At 38.9% G+C, this 14122-nt stretch overlaps 1 protein-coding gene across 2 annotated transcripts in view; it reads left to right on the top strand.

Moving 5' to 3' along the window:
• Rb1 (RB transcriptional corepressor 1) overlaps positions 1–14122 on the top strand; it is a 131132-nt gene that overhangs the window by 26514 nt on the left and 90496 nt on the right. For both annotated transcript variants that reach the window (NM_017045.2, XM_039092994.2), the window contains exons 4-7: positions 608–727; positions 7121–7159; positions 8156–8223; positions 13280–13390. In NM_017045.2, the coding sequence (NP_058741.2) occupies positions 608–727; positions 7121–7159; positions 8156–8223; positions 13280–13390 (338 nt within the window). The remainder of the gene's footprint in view (positions 1–607; positions 728–7120; positions 7160–8155; positions 8224–13279; positions 13391–14122) is intronic.

The following is a 14122-nucleotide window of genomic DNA, read 5'->3' as shown; positions in this document are numbered from 1 at the left end:
GGCTTTAGGGGTAGAAGATGGCTATTTGTTCAAAGAGTAAATAAGTGAGGACAGAGTTTCAAATATGAAAAATGGAAGTGCCAGAATGAACTATATGTTTTGAAAAAAACAACAGATACAAAAGACTGTTCAGTATTTGAGTACAATGTATTTCAGAAATCTGAAAGAATGTATTTTAAATGTTTTTGCTCTGCACAAGTAATAAATATTTGAGATTTATATGTTTATTTTTGTTATACAGTATTTTATGTGTATGAAACCATCACATGCTACTCGCCTAAAATGTACAATTTTGGGGCTTTTATGCATCAATTAATAATAATTTTACTTAAAAAACCCATACATATATATTTAGAAACAAATATGCATATTTTAGGCCCTTGCTTTTCTTGTTTTTTTAACTTTAAATAGATATAGTCAGTGGTAGATAGATACTAGGGCATGGGTTGTTTCTAATAAAATGCAAAAACAAGTACAACCCTTCCAGAGAATATACAGTCATCTAGTGTAGAGTTGGCAGTCTTTTGAATTGAAGTGCACATGCTTTGAAAATGAAATAAAACAAATTTTGATAGCTACTCATGTACTCTTTTTCTATTTTTTGTAGTGTCTATAAATTCTTTGACTTATTAAAAGAAATTGATACCAGTACCAAAGTTGATAATGCTGTGTCAAGGCTATTGAAGAAGTACAATGTGTTATGTGCACTCTACAGCAAATTAGAACGGTAAGACAAGTTTTGTTAGCTTTGCACTTTCATTCTTTGTTTTTTATTTTTATTGATATTTTACTTCAATTTGGGAACTGTTTCATGTTTAATAGAAATATTAAGTATTATCCCCTAGCCTTATCTATTTTGTTATTATTTCTTTATTAATTCCTAGGTAATTGTATATCAATTTATAAACATTCTGAGTGTTTGCCCCAAATTAACCATTTTTATGTCATTTGCTTTTTCAGATTTTGAGCTTGCTTCTCATTTTGTCTTAGTAGAATAGTGATCTAAATTTTAACTTCTTCCAGCTTAGAAAGAAACCATATTGTCAGTAGAAGGTGTGAGACCAGTTACCAAGTTGTGATATGTGCTCCCAGTGGTGGCTGAGAAGGCTCCACCTGTGCTGTTCAACTAGAAAAGCCATGGCTAAGTTTGGCTTACAGTTTTTCATATTTTTATTGATTTTTTTTTTTTGGAATTTCACATCATGTACCCCAAGCTTTCTCACTTCCCAGTTCTGCCCACTTTGGGACTTCCATCCCCCAAAAGAAGAAAAAGAATAAAAGAAAACAAGGAAGTCCAGTTCGTGTTGCCCATATACTTACTGAAGCATGGTCAAACTACTGGTGGGTTTCAAGTTAGAGAAAACTGAGTCCTTCCCTAGCCATACCACCATCAGAAGCAATCAATTCTTGTAGAAGAATTTTAATCCAACAACATGGCTGCTCTGACAAGAGATCACATTAAAGATACGATCCAGCTGGAATCTGTTAGTCTACAACTTTGATCCCTCTGGCTTGAATACAGACACTTGTTTAGTATACACCTTTAATTCCAAACAATAACATCTAACTGAGAAGCAGACAAAGTAACAAATCAGAGAAAGATTTGACAGAATGAGTCAGAGATAGGATATGCCCAACTCGGGAGAACAGCCAGGAAGGAGAGGCTACTTAAAGAGCAGGGAGGGAGAGAGAATAGTTGTGGAGTTCAGAGGCAGTCTTTCCAAGCAGAGCATCTTCTCGTTTTTCATAAGACTATGGCTCCAAATATGAAAAAGTTCAAAGATTTCTGTCATGATATTATTTAGATGTCTGAAAATTAGAAACAAGCTCTTCATAGCTGGATTTTAAATATAATTATAATCAAGCAATTATAAGCTAGTTTTGGTGAGGAATAACAGTGTGAAGAAGTACTTGTTAAATATATAAATCAGAGTATACTATGATTGTGACAGTGCAAAGGGGGAAAATCCAAGCCTCTAGTACATAGCATGAAATGACTCAAATGAAGCTTGCTATAATTGTAGTAGAGGTTTCTTATCTATGATAGACAAAGTAAGTAAAAATTTCTCTGAACCAGTTGCTAAAAAAATTCTGGTGGGTTCAGGAGATGGCTCTGTGGTTAAGATGCTTACTGCTTGTGCAGAATTCCACTCCCAGCACCTACTTCAGGTGGCTCACAACTGCCTGTAACTTCAGCTTCTGGTCTCTGAATGATACTTGCACAGACATGTGCTAAGCAAACACATACACACACATAAATAAAAATGAAGTGAGTCTTTAAGAGCAAAAAAAAATACTATACAAATCAGTCCTTTAAAAAAAGACCATCAGGGGGTTGGGGATTTAGCTCAGTGGTAGAGCGCTTGGCAAGTGCAAGGCCCTGGGTTCGGTCCTCAGCTCCAAAAAAAAAAAAAAAAATACCATCAGATTATTGAGGGCTAGGAATGACTTGGGGTACAGTGTTTACTGTTTCCTGCTGTAGTAATTTTATTCTATTTTTGTTATTAAAATAAAATTACACTCAAGAAGAAGAAAGACCAAAGTGTGGATGCTTCAGTCCTTCTTAGAAGGGGGAACAAAATACTCACAGGAGGAAATAAAGAGACAAAGTGTGGAGCAGAGACTGAAGGAAAGGCTATCCAGAGACTGCCCCACCTGAGGATCCATTCCATATACATACAGCCACCAAACCCAGTCACTATTGCTGATGGCCAAGAAGTACTTGCTGACAGGAGCCTGATATAGCTGTCTCCTAAGAGGTTCTGCCAGAACCTGACAAATACAGAGGCGGATGCTTGCAGCCAACCATTAGACTGAGAACGGGATCCCCAATGGAGTTAGAGAAAGGACTGAGGTAGCTGAGGGGGTTTGCAACCTCATAGGAAGAACAATATCAACTGACCAGACACCCCAGCGCTCCCAGGGACTAAATCACCCCAAGAGTACACATGGAGGGACCCATGGCTCCAACTGCATATGTAATAGAGAATGGCCTTGTTGGGCACCAATGGTAAGAAAGGCCCTTGGTCCTACAAGGCTGGATGCTCCAGTATAGGGGAATGCCAGGGCAGGGAGGCAGGAGGGAGTGGGTGGGTGGGGGAGTACCCTCATAGAAGAAAGGGGAGTGGGAGGATGGGATGGGGGTTTCCAGAGGGGAAACCAGGAAGGGGGGTAACATTTGAAATGTAGATAAAGAAAACATCCAGTAAAAAAAAGTGGGAAAAAAAAGAGAAAAATATATAATTACACCATTTCTCCCAATTCCCTTTTATTCCTCCCATGCCTCCCCTCCCTTCACACACTGTGTTCCTGCTTCCTTTTAAATCTGGCACCTCGTTTTCTTCGTTGTTGTTGTTGTTACATGCATATGCGTAAATCTGTAATTATAACCTGCTGAGTCTGTTTTAGTGTTTCTTGTGTGTATATGACTTAAAGGCTAACCATTTGGTATTGGATAATCAATTAATGAGCTTTGCCTTGGGAGATAGGTTATTCTTCCTGCTCTTCTCCTCCCTTAATTACCTGTTATTTATCTAGGGTGAGGCCTTGTGAGTTCCCTCCCATTTGGTATAATAGTTTTGATTGGATACTTCCAAGTAGTTTTACTTTTTATCTGATATTAATACTCTGCTTTGATATCAGCTTCTGTTTTCAGGAATTTGTTTGTTTATTCTACTTTCCTCTGATATAGTCTACTTGATATCCTGGTAGTTGAGAGAGAGGGAAGAAAGGGAATAATCTCATATGCAATTTTTAGGCCTTAGAGAATATTCTGTTTACGTGGTTTACCACTTTTTTTTCTCTAAATAGAGGAGTGGACAATAGGTAAGCCATTAAGCTGACATTTTTCTCCTTATATTTATATTAATCTTAAGACTACTAAATCTTAAGAATATTCTATGTCTGTATTTTGAAGAATAATTTTAAGTATTTGGAAGGGCAGAAAGAAATTTATAGAGAATTGATTAAGTTGCATAAAGACAGAAAAGACTGTTGCAGCTACTAGATATTGAAATTCAAAAGCTTTAGGAGTTATATAGACAATTTTGAAGTGCTCTGGATCTTTTTGTATCCTGTTCCCTAAGGACCAACATAAGCAACAGTATTTACAGTCCAGTCTGTGGGATACAGGACCACAGTTCCCAAAGAATTTTCTTCAAGCGAATTGGAATATGAGAGTTCATGATGACCATCAACACAGACACCAGCAATCAATGCGGAGTTGAATCTTTGAGATGTACTTGATGTAGAGAACTCACAATTAACTCCTAGAGGTATCTCTCCTGTAGTCTACAGCCAGCAAACTTGACAGGGAACTGGGAGCAGTAAATGTTCCAGAGCAGGCCCTGCCCTGGTCTGTCTTGAAATTCCTGTGATGGTGCTTCTCTCTTTATGTTCTACAGTTTGGCTTTGTTATCATCTCTCTGTGTGAAGCTGAGTTTTACATTCCTCTTGAAGCACCACTCGAATTGGGACTACTCAACACACAACCATTAATCTATAATGAACTGTTCATAGTAAATATGCATAGACTCCTTTCCTGTATTGTGAAGTACAAGATGCCCTTACAACAGAGTAAATATGCATAGACTCCTTTCCTGTATTGTGAAGTACAAGATGCCCTTACAACAGAGAGGGTAGGGTGGAAGCTCCCCATTCATCCTTCTTTTTCTCTATCAAAAACAGTAGATATTTATATGAGAGGGGGGGTGTTAGAGGAGAAGTAGTCACACAGGTATGTATTCTAACCTGATCTTGAGCATATACTATGTGATCTCGGATAAATGAGCTACCTAACTTGGGTACTTCATTTTCTAATGTGTAAGTCCAGTTAATGAGAGTACTTATTAGTCAAGGCTGTCTAGAGTAACAGAACTTACAGAATGGACATATATTTATTAGATTTTATTAGAATGGTTTACATGCTGTAGTCCAGCTAATCTAAGAATGGTTAATTATGAATGGACAGTCCAAGAGTCCAGTAGTTGTGTACTCAGCCCACAAGGCCAGATATCTCAGCTGGTCTTCAGCATATGCTGAAATCTGAAGAAGTAGACTCTAATGGCAGTGAAGGAATGGACTTTGCTAACAAGGTGAGGACAAGCAGGCAAAGAGCAAAACCTTTCTTCTTCCTTATATAGACTCCCAGAAGAAGGTGGGACCCAGACTAGATCGGGGTTAAAGGTGTGTTTTCTCTACCTAAAGATCTGGTTTTTTTGGATTTTAGTTAATTCCAGATGAGATCAAGGTGACAATCAAGGATAGCCTCCACATACCTGTTAAGTATTTAATGTATGAAATGAGATAATACGTATATAGTGTTTTGATGATAGCTTTTAGTGTTTTGTATTATAACTTATTTGTTGGGTATGTACAAGGGCAAATGTGGAGAGTAGAGAGTAACTGAAGGAGTTGGCCCTCTCCTTCCACGTGGGCCCCAGTTTCAAGCCTGCAGCAGCAAGCATCTGTACCTGCTGAGCTATCTCTCAGGCCCAAATATTAGCTTTTAAAACAAGAAGAAAAAAAAAGAAATTGTCTGTTTGAGAAATACTGCACAGTACTGTATCTTCTTATTGTATTCTGTCTTAGACAGTCACAAAATACCGAGGCAAAGCATGGTGTTTAGTTTGATAGCATAGATTTGTTGGACTGAGTTCAGCATTTTCTAAATGACTTATACTTAAATTTGTCTTTGTTACTTTCTGTTGCTGTGATAAAATACCCCTACAAAAACAGTTTCAGGGAGAAATGACTTAGGCTGGCCTACAGTCCAGAAGAATATAACTCCTCACAGTGAAGTGTGGCAGCAGGCCTGGGAAGCATGGAGGCAGGACAGGAGGCTCCTGGCCACACTGCACCCATCCCAAGGAGTCAGAGTGCATGAACAGGAATGGGTCTCTACCCCTACCCCAAGCCCTGAGACTCTTTCTCAAATGTGATCCTGTTGGAGATATTTCACATTCAAACCACAAACCATAACAGCATTTAACAGCAGTTAAGATCTTATACAAGAAGTGTTTTATGAAGTACACTTTAAGAAAATGTATGATGTCAGCTGTTTTGTTGGAAACAAATTAACAAACCACGTCAAGGATTAACTATTAGGACCCTGCTATATCCATTAATTCTGAATTTTATCAAGGGATCCTACCCTCAAAGAATAGGATAAAGGAACAATTAAAGAAGATTCCTGACATCAACCTCAGGCCTCCACATACATGCACACTTATGTGCCAGTGCAAGCATGTATACACCACAACATGTACACATAAAAATGCAGTTATGGTTGTGATGCTGAATTGAAGAGTATTGTATTTAAGTAGAAATGATTCAGTACATGTTGTATCTTAACTAAGTGAGAAGGGTAACAGTAATACTGGAGGTTTTGACTAAGGGAGAAGAAGGAAATGATGAATAGGAATTAGAAGTAGAAATGTATCAAGAACAATGAGTAGGGACTAGAACTTGGCATGTTAAGCATGTGACGAACATGTGCACGCTAAAACAGTGGCCAAATGGGCTTTGAACTGCTAATGTCTGGAAGGTAGGACGGCGTCGGGTCGGGAGCGAGCTAGGACTGTGCCCTGCAGACAGTGAAAGTTGCTGAATGCTTTTACACTGGGGAATGACATAGTCTGATTTGGCCTTACAAGGCTGCCATGTACTTTGTAAAAGCAACTTAAGATTTTTATTGACTGGTCTTATGGAATAATTTAGCTTTAATGTTGGTGAATTTGAATCAAACCAAGGTTTCCTTTTCCCGTTTTACTTGTACAGTTTTCTGGAATATGAAACCAGATTGCAATTGCAATGCCAAATCTTGTTTATTATAAGGAGTGTGTGTGTGTGTGTGTGTGTGTGTGTGTGTGTGTGTGTATGACTTACTGGTTAGATAGTTATTAGTTACCCACTGACCTAACAGTCTGGTCTTGTCATTGGTTTTGATTTAAAAGTGAGTGACAGAAGCCGTTTCTTTTGTAATTAGAACACAGTGATGAGAGATGTCACTTCGTAGTAAGCAGACATACTTTAACTTTGCTTTAGAAGGCTAATGACTCATGCTACAGTATTTTAAAAGTTTTTTAAGCTGTTATTTTACTGAAATTATTTTTCCTTTCAGGACATGTGGACTTATATATTTGACACAGCCCAGCAGTGGGTATGTAGTATGCTATCTTTCACTAATGGTTGTGATTCTGGACTAATCTCAAACATGTTCTTTACTTTGGTGATAAAAATATACTATTTTATAAGTTAAGGTGGTAAAATCCTGTTTGGATTGTTTATTTTCTAAAAATATGTGCCTTGTATGGCAAAGGAGAACCAATTAGCTGGAATTCAGTGTTCTGTCACTTTTGTGAGGAAAATGCAGTTCACTAAGTTTTTATTGATGATCTATCCCAGGGATTTTACCAACAAGGCTCTGCATACTTTCGTCTAAGAAGAACAAATACATTCTCAGTTAGGGAGTTGGAGAGAAGACTAGACCAAGGCTTGATTCCCAACACCCCACATGGTGGCTCACAACTGTTTGTATTTCCAGTTACCTGGGGTTGAATGTGATGACCACTTCTGGCCCCTACAAGCACCAGGATGGGCAAAATATTCATACTCATAAAAAATCTCATTTACAAATCCTAAATTATCTTGAAAATTTGTACTGCAGCCTATAGCAATATGTCAGTAAATAACTGTAAAATTCTCTGTAAATAGCTTATGTAGTCCTGGAGATTTTCTGCTCTATGAAACACTAGCATTGAAATGATTGATAGAAATGCAAATTGTGCAGATATTAAGTGATATAAATCTATCAGTTGTAATGAATGATCATTCTATGGAAAAATTATTAAGGCAAAGTGTTAAGTTGACAAAATCTGAGCCACCTATCCTTTTTTTGTTTTCATTGTCCATGTTAATTAGAAAAACAGAGCAAACAAGTATAAAGGTATACTTTATATAGTTTTAGATTAGAATAAATATTTTGGTAGGTAGACCAAATGAACTGGATAAATTCAGTTTAGGTACAAAGGTTGCATTCCATTATGTATTTATTTAGCTCAAGTCTATAGTTAAAAACAGAACAAACTAACCAGACAAAGAGCTGGAGAACTTCGTCAGTGTCTAACCTTTTTATTGCTTTGTATTTGTTTACCAGGTTATCTACTGAAATAAATTCTATGTTGGTGCTAAAAGTTTCTTGGATCACCTTTTTACTAGCTAAAGGTAAATGAATAGATTATCACATGCCGATGTGTCAAATATAATGATTAAATTGTTCATTTGGAATAGTACAAAATAAATGCTTCTGTTGTCTTCTCTGCATGGCTTATTAACAGTGAAGCATTTTATAGCTATGGTAGTAGGACACCATTAGAAATGTTTAATTTCTCTTTTTCTCCTGCTTTCTTTCTCAGTCCCCCTTTTCTCCTCCATTTTCTTTGCATTTTCCTTTTTTAGCAGTGCTGGGGATAAAAATCAGGGCCTAGTGAATTTTGAATTTTAAAAATTTATTTAAATTTACAAAAGTGAAGTAATAAGAAATGGAAATAATATGTGTTTGGCCACTTACTTTACATGGTGTTTCTTAAAATATTTCCTAAGAGAATCTTTGCTTTTCTTTTTCAGACTTTGTATTTTGATAATGCTAATACAACGGAAAGGAAAAAGTATAGTAGTTAAATGCTAGTACCAATTCCAGATTCAGGGTGAATTCTTCTGTTTTTCCTCTTCTGACTTGGAAAAAGTAGAAGACGATGGGAGAGAAGTAAAATGGAAGTAAACCATGATGTCAGTACGTCAGTACGTACATGTCAGTCAGTACACATGACATTCAGTATAGCGTGCTGATGGGAAACAACTTGATCCCATCACAGTGCCATTAGAGAAGAGGGAGTTCTTTCACCCAAATACTCACCAGGCCTTGTCCTCATAGCAGCCGAGATGGCATGTTCAGGGTGGTATGGCCACAGACAAGGAAGTGGAAATTCTACAACACTACACCAATCTACTTTGAAAAACAATGATAATCACTCTTGGCTCATCATCCTCCCTCTCTCCCCACTTTCTGACTACTACATTCTATTGTCTTCATTTCATTTTCGAAGACTATAACATTTACTCATCTGTAATTATAGTTACTGTTTGCCTTTAGTCTCAGTTCTGTATGTAAGTGCATTCTGTGCCCATCATAACTACTTTATTACAGCTTCTTTGGGTTTTTTATTTTGATTTACTTCTTAGCTGACTGGATTGTGTCATTAAGGATTCAATACTGTCTTGTACTTTTATTTACTTAGCGTGTGTGTTTGCCCGTGCCTCAGGCCTGGTGGAGAGCACTTTCACCTGCTGAGCCATCTCCCACCTGTGGGATTTTAAAAACAAGGCCTTTTCATGTCGTCTTTCCTATGCTTGCCATGTGGATGGCGAATGTCCACAGTACTTATACCTGAAAGAGAACTTGACTGTGTAGCCTCTTCTTGAGTCATTTTGTCCCTTAAGGAATTATCTTGCAGTATTGAATGTTACTTTTAAGAAATCTGAGGCTTGCTTGAGTTCCTCCTGTTGTTTAGTGGCTGAATACTTGATGAGTTCTTGTTTAAACTTGAGATTAAGTGTGGAGAGATGACGAAGTAGGTGGCGCCATCTTTGGTTGGCTAGTTAATTAGCTGAGGTTAAAGCTTGCAGCCAAGCCCTGCTTTCAGTCCACATGGCAGCTCAGTCTCTGACTCCAGTCCAAGAGCCTGCTACTCTCCTCTGCCTTCACGGGAACAGGCAAATGCAGGCAAACGCTCATGTGCAGAAAATAAAGTGAATCAATACTGAAATTGAGATTTAATACCTTTCCTAGGAGATCTATTGTATCATACTACAGTCATTTGTCCCAGAACACTTTAGAAAAAACAAACTAGGCATTGTGTTTTCATTTCTGAGACATCTTAATAATGTTGTATTTTAAGGTATTATTTTATTCAGTATGCTTTCTTTGAATATTATATCAGGTTGTTTTCTTCTTCATATTTTTCCTCTCATTTTAATTATTTTAAATCTTTTTCAATGCTGGGAATTGAACTGAATGCTTCATGAATATTCTGGTACTGAGATACATCCCCAACTTTGTATTACGTAGTTTCTATTCATCTTGTCTTTTGTCTGTTTTGAACTAAACTAATTCTGTTATCCTAGTTCTTGCTTAGTTCTTCTGACCCCTTGTCTTTATATAAATTGAGATCAGTGAGCTCCTTTGTTTGTTTGTTCATTTGAAAGCAAGTTCTTGGCACATAGCCCAGACTACCTTTGAGCTAAAGATCTCCCTGTGTGACACCCCAGGCACTGGACGCTCACTGTAGTGCAGGGGGACTGGGCGCTCACTGTAGTGCAGGGGCACTGTGGGAGCTCACTGTAGTGCAGGGGCACTGTGGGAGCTCACTGTAGTGCAGGGGCACTGTGGGAGCTCACTCTAGTGCAGGGGCACTGTGGGCACTCACTGTAGTGGAGGGGCACTGTGGGCACTCACTGTAGTGCAGGGGCACTGGGCGCTCACTGTAGTGCAGGGGCACTATGGGAGCTCACTGTAGTGGAGGGGCACTGTGGGCGCTCACTGTAGTGCAGGGGCACTGGGCGCTCACTGTAGTGCAGGGGCACTATGGGAGCTCACTGTAGTGAAGGGGCACTGTGGGAGCTCACTGTAGTGCAGGGGCACTGTGGGCGCTCACTCTAGTGCAGGGGCACTGTGGGCACTCACTGTAGTGGAGGGGCACTGTGGGCGCTCACTGTAGTGCAGGGGCACTGTGGGCGCTCACTGTAGTGCAGGGGCACTGGGCGCTCACTGTAGTGCAGGGGCACTGTGGGAGCTCACTGTAGTGAAGGGGCACTGTGGGAGCTCACTGTAGTGCAGGGGCACTGTGGGCGCTCACTCTAGTGCAGGGGCACTGTGGGCACTCACTGTAGTGGAGGGGCACTGTGGGCACTCACTGTAGTGCAGGGGCACTGTGGGCGCTCACTGTAGTGCAGGGGCACTGTGGGAGCTCACTGTAGTGCAGGGGCACTGTGGGAGCTCACTGTAGTGCAGGGGCACTGTGGGAGCTCACTCTAGTGCAGGGGCACTGGGCGCTCACTGTAGTGCAGGGGCACTGGGCGCTCACTTGTAGTGGAGGAGCGCCAGCTCTGTCTGTTTATTAGATATTTTCTTCCTATTATGTTCTCTGACTTTCTCCCCCTTTTGTGATTTTACTTTTTCTTTTGAGTGTGCTTTTTCTCCTTCATCTTACTGGTTTTTCTCTGAGTTTTAATTCTGAGACCCTCCCTTCATTCATTTCTCACTTACCATGTAGTTAGTTTGTATTCCCCATAGAAATGCAGTGCACTGTAAACAGGTGTTATACTACTTACAGAAGGGGAGGGCGAGACTAGAGAATGCGTCTGGAAGGCTATGAGCCTGGGCGGTTCTTAGTCTTTGTAAGATAAATTTTCTACTCTCCTTTTTCCCCAGTGAGCATAGCATACTGGGATCTCTGGAGCCTTTTACTTCCTGTAGCAATTACTTCTCCCTCCAAGTCAGAATTATATGAGCATGTGAGATACTTTCAGAAGAGGAAAAAGAGGAGCATTCTGTTAGTGTTACAGATTTGCTACTGCCTTTACTGGCACTTGGCAAGTGTGTGTTCCTTTCAGAATGTTGTTCACGAAGGGAGAGGTTGTCTCACCTGGCTTTGCTCTTCTTACTTGATACACCTGATAGCAGTTTTCATCCCTGTTTCTTCATTAGCATTAGCTTTTACTTAACATACAAATTATGAGTTTATAGTGACATTTTCATACCATTCATTTTTACTTTGCTGTGATATTTCTTTACTAAATTCATTGCAAACATTCTTTTGTACCGTACCATATGAATTTAAAATACCTACCTGATACAGGGTTATTAATTTTCTCACATATTTGTGAGTTTCAATATTCATAGTCATTATTACTAGCTTAGCAGATACCAAGAAGAAAGTGAATCAAATCAAATGTTTCTTTTAGTTAAAAATTTATTTATTTTCATTTTCTATGTATATGAATGTTTTGCTTGCATATATGTATCTACATGTATGCCTGGTACCTGTGGAGGCCAGAGAGGGCATTAGCGTCCCTGATACGGGAATTACAGATATTTGGTGCTGGGAGCCTGGCCTGGATTGGCAAGAACAGCAAGTTCTATTAACCATGAGCAATCTCTCTAGCCCCTATACTTCTTTCTTTAGAAAAATCATAGTGCCATAAGAAATTATGCACTTACATTTATCACAATTTACATTTATATATAGGTTCCTATTATGTATTTATTTTTATAAGCCTTGTAGTTGAATATTATATATAGCATAAACTGGATATTATATTCTAAGTTTGTTGTTTCTTGATGGCTTTGGCTAGTGTAATATTTTATAGGGGGTTAAACTGAGCATATGAGATAATCTATAAGTATTCTGAATAAAAGACTAGCATGCATTTGCCTCAACATGGTTTCTGGAAAATATGAATTCTGCACGTCATATCAAAATAGGAAGTAAATTTTTCAAAATAACATCAGATGATTTTAATAATTAATTATTAAAGAAAGAATTAATTATTGGGGCTGGAGAGATGGCTCAGTGGTTAAGAGCACTGACTGCTCTTCCAGAGGTCCTGAGTTCAATTCCAGCAACCACATGGTGGCTCACAACCATCTGTAATGGGATCTCATGTCCTTTTTCTGGTGTGTCTGCAGACAGCAATAGTATACTCATAAGTAAAATAAATAAATCTTAAAAAATGAATAATGTTATCCTTAATCTTCAATTCAGAGGGTAGATTAACACTATCTAGTTTTGTAACTTCAATTATGTCTTAAATCTCAGTTTTATTTTATTTTTTGTAAAAAAAGAGAAAAGTGTCATGGCTGTAGTGATTAACAAATACATGAGCATATGAATATATTACCTCCCACATTTTTATTCAGTTTAAAGGTACCAATCTTTAACTTTTCTTTAAAATGGGAATCTTGAGGCCAGTGAGATGGCTTTGCATGTAAAGTTACTCGCCATCAACCTGGCACCCTGAGTTTGTCACTCGACCCACAAAATAAAAGCAGAGCACCAACTCCTGCAGGTTGTCCTTCGATAGTCACCTGTGCATTGTGGTACATGCACACATACATACATGTGCTCACAAAGATATGCACATATATGCATGCACACACGGGCAACTAAATAAGTAACAGATACATACAGTTAACTTAAATGTGCATCTTTCTCATTTTTAGGAGAAGTAGTACAGATGGAAGATGATCTGGTGATCTCATTTCAGTTAATGTTGTGTGTACTTGACTATTTTATCAAGCTCTCGCCTCCTGCGCTGCTCAGAGAGCCGTACAGTAAGTATTGCAAACCACACAGCGCCCCTCTCCTATTTCTTCAGCACTTACGTACCGACTGTCTACAGGTCTGGACTAGTCCTAAAACTGAGAGGACGATGAAACTTTAATCGGGCTCAGAGGCTGCCTTTGTTCTCAGCTTTGCTTTACTGTGACACCATCTGATGAGATGAAATTACTGAGAGAAAAGGTGGTTTTAGCTCACAGTTTGGGAGGTTGTAGTGCAGTCATTTGGCCCTTTGTTTTCAGCCTGTGGTAAAGGAGTAGAAACACACAGTGGAGTAAAGTTGTTCACCTTCTATTAGAGTAGGAGAAGGTTGAAAGTGAGAGAGAGTTAAGAAAAGTACTGTGCCCCATTTTCCTTCAAGGGATGCACCCCTAATAATCCTCTAGCTGTTAGACTCTGGTGATAGCTGCAAGCCAGAGACCAAGACTCTTAACACATGGGCCTGCACATTTCCAGATACAAAGTACAGCAATCTTCAAGTAGTACAGATATAGAAGAAAAGATAAAATGTTGAACAAATAATTAAGAATAAGTAGTGAGTGATCTGGGTTAATCCAAACAAAGCAAATTATTTCGGAAGGTCTAGTGACATGGGAGTTTTTACAGAGCCAGTAAGGTGTACAAGCCTCACAACCTGAGTCTGATCTCCAGAATTCATGGTGGAAGGAGAAAACTGACTTCCAAATGTTGTCCCGGTACCCCCACGTTTATATATGTAACACACA

The sequence above is a fragment of the Rattus norvegicus genome, chromosome 15 (assembly GCF_036323735.1).
Source record: "Rattus norvegicus strain BN/NHsdMcwi chromosome 15, GRCr8, whole genome shotgun sequence".
In the NCBI taxonomy this organism is placed as follows: domain Eukaryota; kingdom Metazoa; phylum Chordata; class Mammalia; order Rodentia; family Muridae; genus Rattus; species Rattus norvegicus.
Note: the sequence above shows the minus strand (reverse complement) of the source record. Positions and strands in the feature narration are given on the sequence as shown.